Genomic DNA, 20,567 nt, shown 5'->3' on the forward strand with positions numbered 1-20,567 from the left:
CTGGGGTCCAAACACATTAAGGTACTTACATTACACAGAAAACAAAATATAAAACTGTACATCATATAACATTATTACGCCACTACATATCTAGTATGGTGATAATGTCCGTATATAACGCACGTCAGTATGAAGATAGCACAGTGGCCGTGTCAGACTCGTCTTTTCATACAAAACAAATACGCATCGTAATCCAGGAAGCAACAACTGAATTTACATACATTTTAACCAACCGAAGAGCAATACAAACATGTTAATCCCGCCTCTATTAGAAAATGACCAATAGTGATCCAGTAAGAAAACTTCCGCTGCAGGAGCAGGACATGTTCATTGTACAAGCTATTCTGAAAGAATACCGCGGCTGTTGAGGTGAAGTCTATGAAATACGTGATGTCTTCAAAGTTGTTTAGTCAGTGAAAGACGATTGAAGTGTTCCGATTTAGTTTGATATATGTGAACTGTTTAGAGCGGCATGTACGAATGATAGAAAAGTAACGGTTGCGCGTTGTCAGTTTAGGAATTTGTTCGCTAGCAGTAACGTTACTTAGCTAGTAAGCCACATTGCGGTCCTGTTTCTTGGCATTCTAGCTTGTATTGTGGGATGGGTACCTAGCTTTACGACGAAATTTAGTAAAGTGTCATTTCATTACCACATTTTTCGCTTTGGTTTAGTAAAAAAATAAAAATAGATAACGACGTTTACGCTTGTCTGTAGTAGAAAGTTGACATTGTGGGACGAGAGAAGAACGTTCTCAGTGGTTTTTACAAGAAGATCCCCAAACCAACTAGTTATCATGAACGGGTTCAGCACAGAAGAAGACAGTCACGATGGACCCCCGGCGCCACCGTTTTATGGCCAGACTTGTTGTTTGATTGAGGACGGTGAGCGCTGCGGACGATCAGCTGGAAACGCTTCCTTCAGCAAGCGGATCCAGAAAAGCATATCGCAAAAAAAACTAAAGCTGGATATCGACAAAAGCGTAAGTGGTTATTGCTAACTAGCTGTACTAACTATGAGACGAGGTAGTTAGTTAGCCCCCTAGACGTTCCCGCTGACAGTTTGCTAGGCAAGAATTTGCTAATCGAGCACGCTTGTTGGCAAATTCAACCTCACTAATCTATTAGTTATTGTTTTACAATTGTTCTGCGCCATAATCATGTATCACGGAACATTGTGGACTTCTGATTGCTTATGGTTTTATTTGGATTATTTGGAACAGCAAACAAGGAGGGTTGCTCCCCCACCTCCAATCCGAGCCTTGGCTGTTTCACCGAGAAGGGTCCATCTGCAGACGGCGTTTACTACATGCCGCGCCCACTACGCATCTCTTTCTACATGCTGCGACAACTGTTAGCGAGCCAGGCCACGGGCACAGTGTCCTTCGCCCGAGCCTGAAGAGCACTTCTCTCCCGCAGTTATTTTAACGTTACGGCGAGGGTAACCACCACGCGAGAGTTGGGTTGTCTCTCTAACTAGCTACTTCACTCGCTGTAACGTTAATAGAACTGCGGTAAAACGTTGGTGCATTACCGCCACGTACTGTTCTGGAGTGTGTGTGTCAGAGACAGTGCTTAACAACCCAATGGCAGTGGGCGTGGCTTGTAGTAAGCGACTCATAGGGGGCGCTGCATGTTTATAACCGCAGTGTGCATATAGACAATTTTGGTTTCACCCTGCAGAGCTAGTAGTGCACGACTCCAGTATTTTTGGAGTCGAAAAGAGTCGACTCTTGCTCGACTCCCAAAACACGCTGAACCGAATGCGCACACACATACACAGCACCTCATTATTGCAGACCTACTAGGAAGACTACATTTGCGTTCTAAAGCACTGACATGAACATGATGCTGCCCATTTGCTTAAAAAAGGCCTACATTTTTTGAATATATAAGGGGATGTGTAGGAATAATATTTCAGTGATTTTTCTGCTGTGTGCAGCCTTGACGGATCCCATGGGATGATGCGGCGCACTCTATGCTGATAAGCCAATTCTTTGCTATGTTATAGCCCTATTCGGACGGGTATTATGAGACGTTGGTTTTGTAATTATCCAAGCATATGCGTTATTCCAGAGGATGATTCACACAGGATTAGTTTTTCCAAACGGCCTCTTGTAATTATTATAATGTTTTGATCGACTCATGACGGAAGCCTGTAGGTTTTTATTATAGGCGTGAATATATTTCGACATCATTTCTAGACGAGAATAGGTTACACTGATAACTCGTGCTTGGCTGCCAAATGTATAGGTCTCCCGATAATATAAAAATTTATGAAGTGTGATCATAATCATTATTTTAGCGATCCATCCATGGTTGACGTCCTTCCTAAAAACAATGCCCCACATCCTGCTGATTTGATCTGCTGAACCCTATTTGCACTTGACTGTGTTTATGGATGAGAAAGTGAACAAAAAGTTTAGCAGGGATGCTGCTTTGCGATCTATTGCCTAGGACAGGGCTCTCCAACCCTGTTCGTGGAGAGCTACCATCCTGTAGGTTTTCTAATCTTGCGCATCTGATTCAATAATTAGCTGGTTGATAAACGGAATCAGATTAGTTACAACTGGGGTTGGCGTGAAAACCTACTGGAATGTAGCTCTCCAAGATCATGGTTGGAGAGCCCTGACCTAGGACATCAACAGCCAGCCAGGGTTTCATTAAATAAGCTATAGGCAATACTTTTCATTCATTTAGGCCTAATTAAACTGATGCATTTGGTGATGTTCAACAAAAATTCACTGGCACTATGAAGAATAGCTTAGCCATACTCGTTGATAGCCTAATATACTCTACCGGTCAAAAGTTTTAGAACACCTACTCATTCAAGGGTTTTTATTTATTTTTACTATTTTCTACATTGTAGAATAATAGGAAAGACATCAAAACTATGAAATAACATATGCAATCATGTAGTAACCAAAAATGTGTTAAACAAATATGAGATTCTTCAAATAGCCACCCTTTACCTTGATTTCAGTTGTTCATCCTTCATGTTTCCACAACTTGTTTGGCGTCCACCTGTGGGAAATTCAATTGATTGGACATGATTTGGAAAGGCACATACCTGTGTATAGAAGGTCCCACAGTTGACAGTGCATGTCAGAGCAAAAACCAAGCCATGAGGTTGAAGGAATTGTCCGTAGACCTCCGAGGCAGGATTGTGTCGAGGAACAGATCTGGGGAAGGGTACCAAAAAATGTCTGCAGCATTGAAGGTCCCCAAGAACACAGTGGCCTCCATCATTCTTAAATGGAAGAAGTTTGGAACCACCTAGGCTCTTCCTAGAGCTAGCCGCCCGGCCAAACTGAGCAATTGTGTGAGAAGGGCCTTGGTCAGGGAGGTGACCAAGAACCCGATGGTCACTCTGACAGAGCTCCAGAGTTCCTCTGTGGAGATGGGAGAACCTTCCAGATGGACAACCATCTCTGCAGCACTCCACCAATCAGGCCTTTATGGTAGAGTGGCCAGACGGAAGCCACTCCTCAGTTAAAGGCACATGACAGCCTGCTTGGAGTTTGCCAAAAGGCACCTAAAGACTGTCAGACCATGAGAAACAAGATTATCTGGTCTGATAAAACCAAGATTGAACTCTTTGGCCTGAATGCCAAGCGTCACGTCGGGAGGAAACCTGGAACCATCCCTATGGTGGTGGCAGCATCATGCTGTGTTTTTTTTTTTCAGAGTCAGGGACTTGAAGACTAGACAGGATCGAGGGAAAGATGAACAGAGCAAAGTACAGAGAGATCCTTGATGAAAACCTGCTCCATAGCACTCAGGACCTCAGACTGGGGCGAAGGTTCACCTTCCAACAGGACAACAACCCTAAGCACACAGCCAAGAAAACGCAGGAGTGGCTTCGGGACAAGTCTCAATGTCCTTGAGTGGACCAGCCAGAGCCCGGACTTGAACCCGATCGAACATCTCTGGAGAGACCTGAAAATAGCTGTGCAGCGACGCTCCCCATCCAACCTGACAGAGCTTGACAGGATCTGCAGAGAAGAATTGGAGAAACTCCCTAAAAACAGGTGTGCCAAGCTTGTAGCGTCATACGCAAGAAGACTCGAGGCTGTAATCACTGCCAAAGGTGCTTCAACAATGTACTGAGGAAAGGGTCTGAATACTTTTATTTGTAATACATTTGCAAAAAATTCTAAAAACCTTTTTTTGCTTTGTCATTATGGGGTATTGTGTGTAGACTGATGAAGGGGAAAAAACAATTTAATCCATTTTTTTTTTGTCAATTAGCAGACGCTCTTATCCAGAGCGACTTACAGTGCATCGATGACAGCAGTTAATTATTGTCGGCTCGTGCTTATATGGTGTGCGTCTTCACGCAATGGCATCAGTTGGAGCATGTTGCTGATGTTTTTTGCTTGAGATGGTAGGGCCTGCTCTCTATTACATTTTGTGCTGATAATCGGCTCATAGCATTGTCACCAGCTTGTTCTATCCAAATGGTGCCGTCCCTTCCTCTCTCCTGTCTCACCGTTTTAATTTGGTGGTGACGCGGGCACCTGTCAGTGCACACCTTTCTGGCTTTTTTCCGCTTATGCCTCAGATGTGTGGGTTCAGGCTAAGGCTCAGAATCTGAAGAATAATCATCGGTTGTCATTATGATTATTTTCATTCAGATTTTGTAGCAACGGTAACGCAGCATGTGCATCCATTCGTCTTGGTCTTCTTGCCATTTGTAAATTACGCACACACTCACTGTGTACTCCAAGTAGGCCAGAGTAGACTCATAAGGCTGCTTGGATTCGGTGGACTGATAGGGTACATACCATTTTGGTTATAACACCAGTTCTGTTTGTGATATTAAGATTCTAACAACGTATTTTCTAGACTTATTTAGGAATAGTCAAGGACTGAGGGGGACTGTAAAAATAAGTAATAAAATGTTTTAATTCATGAGCAGCAGTTCTAGTGTGAGTTTTATAGTAAAGACTTGTAATTTAACTGTAAAAATGTATTTCCTTTTTAATGTGGCATGAACACAACCAGTCATGATGTTTTAATCTGATTGTCAAACAAATCACTTCAAAAAGTAGGTTACCTTCCCATGTTCATCCAAATTAATTCCAGCATCCGAACAGTGCACTGTGCACCCGCCAACTTTTCTTCAATTTGCAAGTGGCTAGAACTAGTATCTCACCAGAGAAAACATCAGAGTGCGCAAAACAGCGCTCCTCTGTTTTACTGTATGTAGCCCAGCATCAGATACATGGGCTACACATACTGAGACAGGGGGGCGCTGTTTCGCTCGCTCTGATGATTTATCTGAGATTGATGTGTCTTTCTGTCCGCGTGCATCTCGGTCGAAAAAATTATCAATATTTTATTTGGACGGGCGATAACACTGACACTGGTTGAGTGGACGAAAACCTGCTCCTTGTGCAGAGTTTAGGATTCTTCCTGTGGCTCTCCCAACACAACATTACCAGAGCTACTACGCCACACTTGGTTAGGCTTTAGGCTAACTCCAATATCAATTATTCTTCCCTTTGCTCTCCAAAATTATGTTTGTCAAGAACACAAGTTAAATACATACCATCAGACGTCACTTCCTGTTGAACGCGGAATGAGGAAGAGCTCGTATTTGTTGTTTTGAAAAGTTTGTTGTTTTGAAATTGTATTGGGAAGTTCTTAGTAGCTAGCTAACTTTTTAGTTTGTTCCCACGACACAGTTGGCATCAGTTGCTGGGATTGCTACTCTCTGTCCAGTGATCCTGACGACCAAGGACAGGTCTGAGGAGCTATTTGGCATTGCAACTAGCCTAGCTGCTAGCTAGCAGCATATCAAGCTAGCAGGGTTTTCTAATTGAGGGCTTGAACGCAGCCTGCGACGTGGTTAGCCATTGTGGCTGGGACCGTGGATTGTCCCGGGTTTGTGGCTGTCTAGATCCCTGCTGTTTGTTGTTTTCAATCTTCCCTGTGACCTGCCCTGTCTGGAACTGCGAGGAGTAACAGCGTAACCTACGTTGCTAGCGACCATGACAAAGACCAAAGCCAGCGGGAGTACCATTGTCGAGGACAGTGGTGTGTCTCTGTCACACGTGAAGGATCTTTTAAACGAACAAAAATAGTTCTACAAGCAGTTGTTACAACAACAAGAAAATAGCTTAAGGTGCTTTGTCCAAATACTGGTGGATTCGTCTAATAAAATAATGAACGCTCAGCTCCCTGCAACCGAGACCAGGTGGGGCGAGGTCATGGATAGCCCCGACTCCCTCCTCTCACTGTGTGATGATGTAGTGTCAGGGGAAGGCGAGTTAGGGGATGACGATGGGATTAATCTCACGGATATCCTCGAGATAGCCCCCCACCTCTTGAGCTGATGACTGTTCCCACGCCCTCTCAGGCCCTCAGGTCTGACTGCCCAAGAGCAGTGAAGCTTCCCCTTGAGCTCCTCCATGCCTGCACGCGAGCCGCGGCCAGACTCTGCATTGAGTGGTCGTCTCCCTTAGTGTCTCGGTCCCGTTAAAGGACCTTTACAACGGGAAGAGACTCCCGTCTCATACAGCCCCGGTAAAACAACTGCTCCCTGCGGTACCAGCTTGCCTCGGGGAAGCTAAGAGCTTGTGGGACAAACCCTTCACTAGCAAGATTCTTGCTAGAGGCATCCCCGAGCCTGGACATGCACAATATGGAGGAATCCGGGTGTCGCAACCCTCCCTCGGTGGAGCAGTCACTGGCTGACCACTTCAGGCCCTCACTCCCTAGAAAGACGGAGCGCTTTACTGCCTCCATTTTTCAGAAGATGTACAAGGCCTCTGTATTGTTGGCTTATCAGGCTGAGCTACTGGAGGAGGTGGGGGAAGCAGCTGGACTCCCTAGACCCAAATGCGTGGGAGGAGGTCTGTATGATTACAGACCTAAACTTCTGTGCCTCAGGCTAGGCACCTTTGGTTCACACAACCGGGCCACTGCCTGCTCTACCTTCCCATCTTATAGGAGCGAGAGTCTTAGGAGATATCACTTGTTTCCTCCCTGTCATCTACACTGATTTGAAGTGAATTTAGCAAGTGACATCAATAAGGGATCATAGCATTCACCTGGTCAGTATATGTCATGGAAAATGTTTTGTACACTCAGTGTATATTCCTCTTATTTTAGGTTCGACACCTCTACATATGCGACTTCCACAAAAACTTCATCCAGAGTGTCCGTAACAAAAGGAAGAGGAAGACAAGTGACGATGGAGGGGAGTCTCCGGATCATGATGTGGAAGTGCCAGAGGTAACAGCCGGGAAAACGAGCCCATTGTCCTCCCTTTAATCATGTCTCTAAAGAATGACACTGCTTCTCCTTGAAGAAAATAATAGCAACTTAAATAGATATGAAAAATAACATAAGATGACATGATGAAAAGGCCTAATAGCATGACAGCTCTATGCATTTTTTGTGTGTGAAATGTAATTGATAGAGAACAGTAAAATGTGCTTAAAGATATGCAATGCTTAATGGATAACACCACTCTTTCCTCACAATGTCTGTTTCTGTGATGTTAGGTGGACCTGTTCCAGCTTCAGGTGAACACGCTGAGACGCTACAAGAGACACTACAAGCTCCAGACCAGACCTGGCTTGAATAAGGCCCAACTGGCTGAGGTAGGCCAACTATTATTTTAGTCATTTAGCATTCGATCTTATCCAGAGCGACTTAGTATGCATTCAACTAAGGTAGGTAAGACAACCACATATCACAGTCACTGCAAGCAACTGTTAGTGAAATAAGTGCTAGTAAGAAATGCCTTTTGTTAAAAAAAATATTTCTACAAGTGCAAGAAAGACAAGTATGCCTACACAGGGGTTAAAGTTCTCCGTCACTGTGACGGATTTCCATCATATGGATTCTGGACAGGTCATTTTTGAGATCTGCAATAAAAAAATATTTGGAGATGATATAGCCTAATACCATGCCATGTCTGTTTTATGAAATATATTCCCAAATAAGTGTATTCTCAAATATTTTATTTTCTGTTACGCTGTGTTCCCAGAACTGACATGCATGATTGTTGCTGACGCTCCGATGTTAAAATGAAGGGAATTAAATAGTATATAATACGCAGCACCGCGGCGCTTAACTCAGCGTTGTGTAGCTGCTGGCAAAGTAATTCAAAGCCTATACTTTATCACTCAGGATGCAACTTTCCAGTGCTACTATTTTTGCCATGTAATGTTATTAAAACAAACTCAGACAACCCCATAGTAGAATAGTTTACCTATTTACCTAGTCAACTTGTGTGTTCTATGCAAGATAAATATTCATTTTGATGCGCATTCATGTTGCAGGAGCCATATGGGGAGAAACATCTATTCTGACAAGCACTCAATGCACAACAATTGTTAATGCAATCGCGGGAAAACACTTTGGAAAGCACTTTTGGCAAATTTATTTTGAAAGCAATTTTGGCCTTTGTTAAAAAAGGGGGGGAGGGGGGGGTCCCAGGTTTCAATTGCTACCGTGCTTATTTCTCTACACCTTAAATTGCAGGAGTGGCATCTTTCAACGAATGCAGTTACAACCGGAGTTTCAAAAAATGTTTAGGCGCAGCTGTTTAGCTGTTTAGCGCTTTAGCGCCACAGTAGCCTAGTGGTTCCGAACTGCCTCTACTCTATACTTCCTCCTGGCGCTGACTGCTCAAGCCATTAATGAACTATTAGATAGCCTTAAAAATGTATATATTTTAACACACTGAAAAAAGCGTGGACCAGAATAAGGCTCTCTCCTCACTATATTGTTTCTGCAATGAGGAATTATCATCTTCAGAAAAGATAGTAACAGTTTGCAAATCAGGGAGCCAAATTAATGGCTCTTTCACACATTCGATTCCCGACGTTCACCAAAAAGAGCCGTTCGTATAGCGGTTTTCACTACAATCTCAAAGCGCTTTAAGAAAAAAGAAGGAAAATGAGCGTGATCATTCTTTTCTTTTTTTAATTGCATGTCTTTTCTTTTTTGAAGTCCTTTGAGATTGTATTTGAACTCACATTTCATGATCTGACATAATGGTAGGCAATGTTTTAGGCTTTAAATTAGAGATGAACTATTTTCATGGTTTTAGGTCAATTTCTAAGCACTACTGAATAAAGAGCCATTAGGGATCCAAATGAACGGCACTTTTAGGTGAACGGATTATCCAGCTTATCGAAAAGACTCGGAATGCCATCACTATGCAACGGAGCTCTTGAAGGGGCAATGGCATCTTAACAACAACAACAACAACATAATATAGACCAGGGTTTCCCCAACCCTCTCCTTAGTTGACTAATTGACCTGATTCAATTAGTCAACTAATCGTCAAGCCTTTGACTAATGGAAACCGGTGTGCCAGTTTTAGGGTTAAAACTAAAATGTGAAACGTCTGGGGGGGCCCGAGGAGAGGGTTGGGAAACCCTGATATAGACCATGCATAGGCTATATGCATGTTCCAATATATGTTACATTTTGACCAATATGTTATTGTTTCATTTAAAATGTATATTTTAGATGGTGTCAGCATCATTTTATTTTCATTCATTTTGGAGTAGATTGGCCTTTTTTAAAGAGCATCCCCGGGATGACCTCAGACCCCCTAAGCAAGGGAACTGGAATTTGTCTCACTCTGTTTAATACATGTACAAAATTATCCGCTTTCTCTAAAAGGATGATGGTCATGACTTTCTTACATGAAAGGGGAGGTTAACTTGGCCCTAGACAATCGATCTGAGATCAACTTAAGTTTGTTATGGGATTTATTACTTTTTTTAACCCCTGGACCTACAGCAGTAAGATGTTAGTAATATGTCATAGACCGCTAACAGTGTACACAACCGTGGGGCATCTAATCCATCTAAAGACAAGCACCAGGCAAAATATTTCACTTTGATTAATGTATTGTTGTTCTATATGGAGTTTTGGCATTTTGCAATCTAGATGTACTTCATAATACTGGACTATTAAATACAATGGTCAGTTTTGATGCCAAGTCTCCCAGTGGCTATCCAAAACAAACTGCAACTTGCGAAACCAGTTCTGCTTGACATCTTGGCCAAAGGGGAGCTGGCTGGTAGAATAGAAAGCCTAAGTGCCAGACCCACGGCCAGGAGGAACTCATTCCTTGTCCAAATAAGCTTATTCCAACCTAATTATGGCTTGTACTGCTTAGTGTCAATATATCCAAATGACGAACGGTTTATTGTTTATTGCCACAATGATAGTAGGCAGGCTTTAATATTCTTACATTACAGATTTTTACCGCATGCATTTATTTTGTACAGCCGTGCTGTCCTGTTTAGTTAGTTTTATTTATATGCATATGTATGTGTGTGTGTGTGTGTGTGTGTGTGTGTGTGTGTGTGTGTGTATATATATATATATATACACACACACACAGTGGGGAGAACAAGTATTTGATACACTGCCGATTTTGCAGGTTTTCCTACTTACAAAACATGTAGAGGTCTGTAATTTTTATCATAGGTACACTTCAACTGTGAGAGACGGAATCTAAAACAAAAATTCAGAAAATCACATTGTATGATTTTTAAGTAATTAATTTGCATTTTATTGCATGACATAAGTATTTGATACATCAGAAAAGCAGAACTTAATATTTGGGACAGAAACCTTTGTTTGCAATTACAGAGTTCATACGTTTCCTGTAGGTCTTGACCAGGTTTGCACACACTGCAGCAGGGATTTTGGCCCACTCCTCCATACAGACCTTCTCCAGATCCTTCAGGTTTCAGGACTGTCGCTGGGCAATACGGACTTTCAGCTCCCTCCAAAGATTTTCAATTGGGTTCAGGTCTGGAGACTGGCTAGGCCACTCCAGGACCTTGAGATGCTTCTTACGGAGCCACTCCTTAGTTGCCCTGGCTGTGTGTTTCGGGTTGTTGTCATGCTGGAAGACCCAGCCACGACCCATCTTCAATGCTCTTACTGAGGGAAGGAGGTTGTTGGCCAAGATCTCGCGATACATGGCCCCATCCATCCTCCCCTCAATATGGTCCAGTCGTCCTGTCCCCTTTGCAGAAAAGCATCCCCAAAGAATGATGTTTCCACCTCCATGCTTCACGGTTGGGATGGTGTTCTTGGGGTTGTACTCATCCTTCTTCTTCCTCCAAACACGGCGAGTGGAGTTTAGACCAAAAAGCTCTATTTTTGTCTCATCAGACCACATGACCTTCTCCCATTTCTCCTCTGGATCATCCAGATGGTCATTGGCAAACTTCAGATGGGCCTGGACATGCGCTGGCTTGAGCAAGGGAACCTTGCGTGCGCTGCAGGATTTTAATCCATGACGGCGTAGTGTGTTACTAATGTTTTTCTTTGAGACTGTGGTCCCAGCTCTCTTCAGGTCATTGGCCAGGTCCTGCCGTGTAGTTATGGGCTGATCCCTCACCTTCCTCATGATCATTGATGCCCCACGAGGTGAGATCTTGCATGGAGCCCCAGACCGAGGATGATTGACCGTCATCTTGAACTTCTTCCATTTTCTAATAATTGCGCCAACAGTTGTTGCCTTCTCACCAAGCTGCTTGCCTATTGTCCTGTAGCCCATCCCAGCCTTGTGCAGGTCTACAATTGTATCCCTGATGTCCTTACACAGCTCTCTGGTCTTGGCCATTGTGTAGAGGTTGGAGTCTGTTTGATTGAGTGTGTGGACAGGTGTCTTTTATACAGGTAACGAGTTCAAACAGGTGCAGTTAATACAGGTAATGAGTGGAGAACAGGAGGGCTTCTTAAAGAAAAACTAACAGGTCTGTGAGAGCTGGAATTCTTACTGGTTGGTAGGTGATCAAATATTTTTGTCATGCAATAAAATGCAAATGAATTACTTAAAAATCATACAATGTGATTTTCTGGATTTTTGTTTTAGATTCAGTCTCTCACAGTTGAAGTGTACCTATGATAAAAAATTACAGACCTCTACATGCTTTGTAAGTAGGAAAACCTGCAAAATCGGCAGTGTATCAAATACTTGTTCTCCCCACTGTATATATATCACACATATACATACATACTACCAGTCAAAAGTTTGGACACACCTACTCATTCAAAGGTTTTTCTTTATTGTTTACATTGTAGAATAATAGTGAAGACATCACAACTATGAAATAACACATATGGAATCATGTAGTAACCAAAAAAGTGTTAAACAGTGTCACCAGCAAAGCACCCCCACACCATAACACTTCCTCTTCCATGCTTTATGGTGGGAAATACACATGCGGAAATCATCCGTTCACCCACACCGCGTCTCACAAAGATACAGCGGTTGGAACCAAAAATCTCCAAATTGGACTCCAGACCAAAGGACACATTTCCACCGGTCTAATGTCCATTGCTCGTGTTTCTTGGCCCAAGCAAGTCTCTTCTTCTTATTGGTGTCCTTTTAGTAGTGGTTTCTTTTCAGCTATTCGACCATGAAGGCCTGATTCACATTGTCTCCTCTGAACAGTTGCTGTTGAGATGTCTGTTACTTGAACTCTGTGAAGCATTTATTTGGGCTGCGATTTTTGAGGCTGGTAACTTTCATGAAACTTATCCTCTGCAGCAGAGGTAACTGTGGGTCTTCCATTCCTGTGGCGGTCCTCATGAGAGCCAGTTTCATCATAGCGTTTGATGGTTTTTGTGACTGCACTTGAAGAAACTTTCAAAGTTCTTGAAATGTTCCATATTGACTGACCTTCATGTCTTAAAGTAATGATGGACTGTCGTTTCTCTTTGCTTATTTGAGCTGTTCTTGCCATAATATGGACTTGGCCTTTTACCAAATAGGGCTATCTTCTGTATAACCCCTACCTTGTCACAACACAACTGATTGGCTCAAACGCATTAAGAGGGAAAGAAATTCCACAAATTAACTATTAACAAGGCACACCTGTTAATTGAAATGCATTCCAGGTGACTACCTCATGAAGCTGGTTGAGAGAATGCCAAGAGAGCGCAAAGCTGTCATCAAGGCAAAGGGTGGGTATTTGAAGAATCTCAATTTTCTTATTTTTTTGTCAGGGACAACGTTGTGGGGAAGTACAGATCAGGGTTGGGTTATAAAAAATATCCCGAAATTTGAACATCCCACAGAGCACCATTTTAAATCCATTATTAAAAATGTTAGACTATGGCACCACAACAAACCTGCCAAGAGAGGGCTGCCCACCAAAACTCATGGACCAGTCAAGGAAGGCATTAATCAGAGGCAACAAAGAGACCAAAGATCATCCTGAAGGAGCTGCAAAGCTCCACAGCGGAGATTGGAGTATCTGTCCATAGGACCACTTTAAGCCGTACACTCCACAGAGCTGGGCTTTACGGAAGAGTGGCAGAAAAAAGCCTTTGCTTAAAGATAAGAATAAGCAAACAGGCATGTGTTCGCCAAAAGGCATGTTGGAGACTCCCCAGACATATGGAAGAAAGTACTCTGGTCAGATGAGACTAAAATTGAGCTTTTTGGCAATCAAGGAAAACGCTATGTCTGGCGCAAACCCAACACCTCATCACCATCCCCACAGTGAAGCATGGTGGTGGCAGCATCATGCTGTGGGGATGTTTTTCATCGGCAGGGACTGGGAAACTCTTATGAATTGAAGGAATGTTGGATGGCGCTAAATACAGGGAAATTCTTGAGGGAAACCTGTTTCAGTCTTCCAGAGATTTGAGACTGGCTAGGCCACTCCAGGACCTTAATGTGCTTCTTGAGCCACTCCTTTGTTGCCTTGGCCGTGTGTTTTGGGTCATTGTCATGCTGGAATACCCATCCACGACCCATTTTCAATGCCCTGGCTGAGGGAAGGAGGTTCTCACCCAAGATTTGACGGTACATGGCCCCGTCCATTGTCCCTTTAATGCTGTTAAGTTGTCCTGTCCCCTTAGCAGAAAAACACCCCCAAAGCATAATGTTTCCACCTCCATGTTTGACGGTGGGGATGGTGTTCTTGGGGTCATAGGCAGCATTCCTCCTCCTGCAAACACGGCGAGTTGAGTTGATGCCAAAGAGCTCGATTTTTGGTCTCATCTGACCACAACACTTTCACCCAGTTCTCCTCTGAATCATTCAGATGTTCATTGGCAAACTTCAGACGGCCCTGCATATGTGGTTTCTTGAGCAGGGGGACCGTGCGGGCGCTGCAGGATTTCAGTCCTTCACGGCGTAGTGTGTTACGAATTGTTTTCTTGGTGACTATGGTCCCAGCTGCCTTGAGATCATTGACAAGATCCTCCCGTGTAGTTCTGGGCTGATTCCTCACCGTTCTCATGATCATTGCAACTCCACGAGGTGAGATCTTGCATGGAGCCCCAGGCTGAGGGAGATTGACAGTTATTTTGTGTGTCTTCCATTTGCGAATAATCGCACCAACTGTTGTCACCTTCTCACCAAGCTGCTTGGCGATGGTCTTCTAGCCCATTCCAGCCTTGTGTAGGTCTACAATCTTGTCCCTGACATCCTTGTAGAGCTCTTTGGTCTTGGCCATGGTGGAGAGTTTGGAATCTGATTGATTGATTGCTTCTGTGGACAGGTGTCTTTTATACAGGTAACAAACTGAGATTAGGAGCACTCCCTTTAAGAGTGTGCTCCTAATCTCAGCTCGTTACCTGTATAAAACACACCTGGGAGCCAGAAATCTTTCTGATTGAGAGGGGGTCAAATACATATTTCCCTCATTAAAATACTAATCAATTTATAACATCTATGACATTAGTTTTTCTGGATTGTTTTGTTGTTATTCTGTCTCTCACTGTTGAAATAAAAATTATAGACTGATCATTTCTTTGTCAGTGGGCAAACGTACAAAATCAGCAGGGGATCAAATACTTTTTTTTCTATATATATATATATATATAGAACAAAAATATAAACGCGACAATTTCAATGATTTTACTGAGTTACAGTTTATATAAGGAAATCAGTCAATTGAAATGAATTCATTAGGACCTAATCTATGGATTTCACATGACTGGGCAGGGGAGGGCATGGGCCCACCCACTGGTGAGCCAGGCCTAGCCAATTCGTTTTCCCCCACAAAAGGGCTTTATTACAGACAGAAGTGCTCCTCTGTTTCATCAGTTGTCCGGGTGGCTGGTCTCAGACGATCCCTTCAGGTGAAGAAGCCGGTTGTGGAAGTCCTGGGCTGGCGTGGTTACACGTTGTCTGCGGTTGTGAGGCCAGTTCGATATACTGCCAAATTCTCTAATACTACGTTGGATGCGGCTTATGGTAGAGAAACAAACATTCACAGCTCTGGAGGGCATTCCTGCAGTCTGTGGCTTTTATTGTCCCCAGCACAAGGTGCACCTGTGTAATGATCATGCTGTTTAATCAGCTTCTTGATATGCCACACCTGTCAGGTGGCTGGATTATCTTGGCAAAGGAGAAATACTCACTAACAGGGATATAAACAAATTTGTGCACAACATTTGAGAGAAATAAGCTTTTGGTGCATATGGAACATTTCTGGGATATTTTATTTCAGCTCATGAAACATGGGACCAACACATGTTGCGTTTTAAATTTTTGGTCAGTAGTTAGTGGCCTATCTAAAGAACTTGGTAAGCTGTCTCAGAAGGACAGCTCTAAAAGAGTAACTTCTGTCTTGGGATTTCATTAGGGCACTTATCCAAAGTCATTTTCCTCTCCTATGAACTCCAGTATCCTCAAAGGGCTCCTAATCCGTGTCCGGATCTTTTATTTCTGAGGCTCCGTATGCTTAAGTGCACAAATTCTCACAATATCTCGCCGGGAATTTGGGACTTCACTAATTTTCTAATGCAGAAACCGGATGAGATAAAGTACATTTGGAAAGTATTCAGAACCCTTGACCTTTTCCACATTTTGTTACGTTACAGCCTTATTCTAAAATGGATTAAATTGTTTTTTTCCCCTCATCAATTTACACACAATACCCCATAATGACTAATTAAAAACCTTTTTTATTTTAGCTAATTTTAATAAATAAATAAAAACTGGAGAGAAAAAAAACATTACTCAGTACTTTGTTGAAGCACCTTTGGCAGCGATTACAGCCTCGAGTCTTGTTGGGTATGATGCAGATCCTCTCGAGCTCTGTGAGGTTGGATGGGGAGCGTCGCTCCACAGCTATTTTAGGGGCCTGTCATGTGCCTTTTACTGAGGAGTGGCTTCCGTCTGGCCACTCTACCGTAAAGGCCTGATTGGTGGAGTGCTGCTGAGATGGTTGTCCTTCTGGGTTCTCCCATCTCCACAGAAGAACTCTGGAGCTCTTTCAGAGTGACCATCGGGTTCTTGGTCACCTCCCTGACCAAGGCCCTTCTTCCCCGATTGCTCAGTTTGGCCAGGCGGCCAGCTCTTGGAGGAGTCTTGGTGGTTCTAAACTGCTTCCATTTAAGAATAATGTAGGCCACTGTGTTCTTGGGGACCTTCAATGCTGCAGACATGTTTTGGTACCCTTCCCCAGATCTGTGCCTCGAAACAATCCTGTCTCGGAGCTCTACGGACAATTCCTTCGACCTCATGGCTTGATTTTGCTCTGACATGCACTGTCAACTGTGCATGTCAGGTGCATGTCACATGCATGCCTGTGCATGTCACACACCTGTGCATAGACAGGTGTGTGCCTTTCCAAAGAATGTCCAATCAATTGAAGTTACCACAGGTGGACTCCAAGTTGTAGAAACATCTCAAGGTTGATCAATGGAAACAGGATGCACCTGAGCTCAATTTCGAGTCTCAGCAAAGGGTCTGAATACTTATGTAAATAAGGTATTTCTGTGTTTTATTTTTAATAAATATGCAAAGAAATCTAAAAACCTGTTTCGGGAAAAAAAATATTTAATCCATTGTAGAATAAGGCTGTAACGTAACAAACTTGACCTATTATGTGCGAGAAATAAATATTCCAAACAGTCTTGGACATTTGTGGGATGCGATAGATCCCAAATTAATACAAACACTAGCATCAAAAAACTTTTTTTTATGCAATGTGGCTGACGCAACAGATCAGAATGTTTAACTTTAAATGTTGATCAACTATTAGGCTATTTCTTCATATTATATGCGCACATGGCAGTAGGCTATAAGCACAAATGTTCCATTAGCGGGAAAACACCGTTATCAAAAATGATCGCAAATGCGATTATGCATGTAATGTTTTTATTATAAAGGTGCATTTTTATGGTGAAAATGATCTTCCCCAAACTTGAAACTCACGCGCTGCTAATGTATGCTAGTTAGGCTCTACACCCCGTGTAAAGCGGATTAATGTGCTTCATTTTAAGAAGTTATTTGGCCACTTTACAAACCTTATCAAAACATATAGGCCTATGGGCTAGGCTACATGAGGTGTGCGACTGAGTCGAAAAAGTCACACAAAAAAAACATAGCATTGTTTCTTGCCTTATGCTGGGCATCATTCACAAGTGATAATATATAATTCACAAGTGATAGGCTAATATTTTAACCCATCAGACTATCTTGATTTAATCTCGTCGTTACATATACTAAATAATATATGTGTGAAATTTGTTTTGATTTAGAATGGACCATTATCATGCACCTGTCTCGAAACAGGGGCAGCGGGAAAAAAGTGTCATCTATGCACTTAAATAGCGAATGGAGGATGCTTTTCCCGTGGTTGATTTTCATGCCAGCCAGATAGGCTATACTCCTGTTGTAAAGATAAGCAATGTGCTTAATATTAGGAAAGTTGAGAAATAAATATAGTAGGCCTAGCCTTTAGAAATCTGATGGGATTCTCCTCTTTTTAATAGAGGCCATCACTCTGTTTTCTCGCATAATTGCATAGCCTATAGAAATGTTGCGCAACATGAGGTCATGCGCTCTCATGAAGTGTTTTGGTTAGATTTTCGATTACATTTGCATTGATGTCAGAGTGATTAGAGGGACAAATAGAGTGCTGAGTACCAGGCAGTTAGCAAGTTTGGTAGGCTACTAATGACCATCAGCAGCATCAGAGGTTGGAGAAGCCTAATTACCGTGACTAAACAGTCACGTGGGATTTGACTACTTTCATGACTCGTGACCGCTGGTGTGGCGGTAATACGGTCACCGCAACAGCCCTAGGTTTTGAGACTACGTAGAGGATGTTTATATCCCATCACACTTAGTCTTTTGAATAAAATCATCTGGGTTTGGGTTTAGACAGGGTCTCCTGAATTTATACATTTGAGTTCTGATCCTTAACATAATTGTGGTCAATGATTTGGTTGGGAGTTAAAGGAATGCTTTAAACTGCAGGCAGAGACATACAAATGGTATCCACGAGTTCATCTGACTCTGGGGAAGTAGAGAAAGGACTTCATTGACAAAATCCCGAAGTATTCCTTTAACCAGACTGATGATCACACTTGGTCTTTGTTGGTCTTGCCTCCTCCCCCTCTTAGATATAATACTCTATATACCATACCCAGGGGCGCAGCTTTCGTTTTAGAAGTGGGGGGGGGGCATTATTTTATTTGTTTATTTATCCAGTCGGATAAACACTCCAAACAGCCTACCCGACTGCTCGGAGGTGTCCGCATGGTCCTAAAGCACACCGTTGCCTCTTTTTGTATCACATTCCAATGATGAAACTGTCCCCCCACCGTCCCCAGTGAAAGTTGCGCCCCTGACCATACCACTAATCCTTGCCACAATGTTTTAATTAAAATTGGGGAGAAAACAACTAGATGTTCAATCAATAGACTGATTAAACTGACCTCTTCCTCTCTGTAATGTTTACATACCACTTTGGATAGAACGTAGTTATTCTCTGTGCTAACTAAATTATTTTGGCCTCAATGCAATGTTATTTGTTTTCAGACTGTCAGTCGCCACTTCCGGAATATCCCAGTGAACGAGAAGGAGACTCTCACATACTTTATTTATATGGTGAAGAGCAGCAAAAGCCGACTGGACCAGAAATCGGAGGGCAGCAAACAGCTGGAATAAAGCACCAATAAGTCTTGGACATGAACACGTGTGTTTGATGATAAGGTGTTTCCTGCCAGCCAGCCAAACCGGATTTAAGACTGCTGTCGAGACTCTCCGCAGGGTATTGTAATTCTGTAATGTGAATATGCCGATATGTACAAAATACGCGGTATGAAGATATGAAGATATCAGCAACACGGTAGAATGCAATGTATGAGAACTGCCTTAAAGTTTTTTTTTTTTTTTTTTGTATTTTGCATGGACTGTTAACAACTTTAAGAAAGGCTTGTGTCAAACCAGAGAGTGTGCAAACTTAATATTTCAATAAACTGGACAGGATGCATTTTGTGAATGAAAAGATGGTGGATAAGGTTTTGGGAAGTGTTGCACATTGTCTGTCCAATTAGAATACTCGTTATCTCATCCAGTGGTATGACATGCATGGGAAGACTGATGAAGTTGAATGATGTAGCATTTGGCCCTGACCCTTTTTTACATTTTACATTCAGACTTTACCTGCTCTGTCCCAAGTCTTTCTTATACACTGAAACACACACATACTGCAGAGTGAAATGGCGTTTCAGTGAATAACAAGCTCTTTTCAAGTATTGGTGGCGATTTTATGTCTGACTCTTTTCTTTACTAAATGTTCTACCTTTTTTGTGAGAAATGTCAGTACAGTACTTTAGTTCATTCTTGATTGTAAGGTCTCTGTGTGTCTGGTGGAAAGTAACTACTTCAGTCTTTGTTTTCATTGTCATTTTCTTGGTTTCAGCTTTTGAGACTAATTTAAAGCATTTAATTGAAGTTTTGTTTATTAGGGGTTTAAAATGTGTTATTATTAATATTATTATTTTAGAAGAAAATTGTTGCTGTACTAACACAGGCACGTAGAAAGCCTCAACTTGAGAGCAATTAACCATATTTGAACCACCTAAATTGTTTTCACAATGCACACAAGCACTGGCTGTACTTTGCCTTAGTGTTCACAATACATTTTGTTCTATTCTTTTGGAGTGTATTTCTGAGGAATCATGTCACCCTCAGCTGTCAAGTCTATTTCCTCTCCTGGCACAGTGTTGAAATTCTGTCTGTCTCGTGGGCACACAACCACACGATAACACTACCGCTTATAGTCGCTGGTGGAAGATGGGAGTCGTAAAAATAACACGTTTTTGCTTTCTCTGTATCACTAATTGGGATTTTCTTGTTCACTTCAACACTGCTGTTTTGTTTGATTGTCAGTGGTCTATTCACAGATGATGCTATGCCTTAGTATTGAGTAGGTTTTCTCTGTCCCAGACCTTATTTAAGTCCTACGGAATAACTTAATGTCTACTGTTTTCCATCTTACACCATCAATTAGCCATGTCAAATGTGTCATTTGCTGAACTATCGATGGCTTTTTTGAGTTTTTGCTTGTAGCTTTGTTAGTGCCATATAGATTTCCCTCTTCTTTTTTTTCCCCTCCTATGTTAGCATATTGGCTGTGTTGCTTAACCCATTTGTTGTAATAGATAAAACACATTTATTTAAATATGGCTGCTTATTGCTTTTAATAAATGTACTGTACATATATAATGGCTTGTCTTTGTTTATTGTGGGGTAGTCACTCCATTTTCTGATTAGTGGGTGGATGGAATTAGTGACTGGACAAAACTTCTCTCCTTTC

General features: G+C 42.4%; 1 protein-coding gene across 1 annotated transcript; it reads left to right on the forward strand.

Moving 5' to 3' along the window:
* The first annotated feature begins 312 nt into the window (after positions 1-312).
* LOC121574105 (histone deacetylase complex subunit SAP30L) lies at positions 313-20,432 on the forward strand. The gene is made up of 4 exons (XM_041886709.2): positions 313-980; positions 7,117-7,239; positions 7,512-7,610; positions 18,785-20,432. The coding sequence occupies exons 1-4, from the start codon at positions 795-797 to the stop codon at positions 18,911-18,913; spliced, it is 537 nt and encodes a 178-aa protein (XP_041742643.1). The 5' UTR covers positions 313-794; the 3' UTR covers positions 18,914-20,432.
* The last annotated feature ends 135 nt before the right edge of the window (positions 20,433-20,567 follow it).

This window comes from Coregonus clupeaformis, chromosome 9 (assembly GCF_020615455.1).
Source record: "Coregonus clupeaformis isolate EN_2021a chromosome 9, ASM2061545v1, whole genome shotgun sequence".
Taxonomy (NCBI): domain Eukaryota; kingdom Metazoa; phylum Chordata; class Actinopteri; order Salmoniformes; family Salmonidae; genus Coregonus; species Coregonus clupeaformis.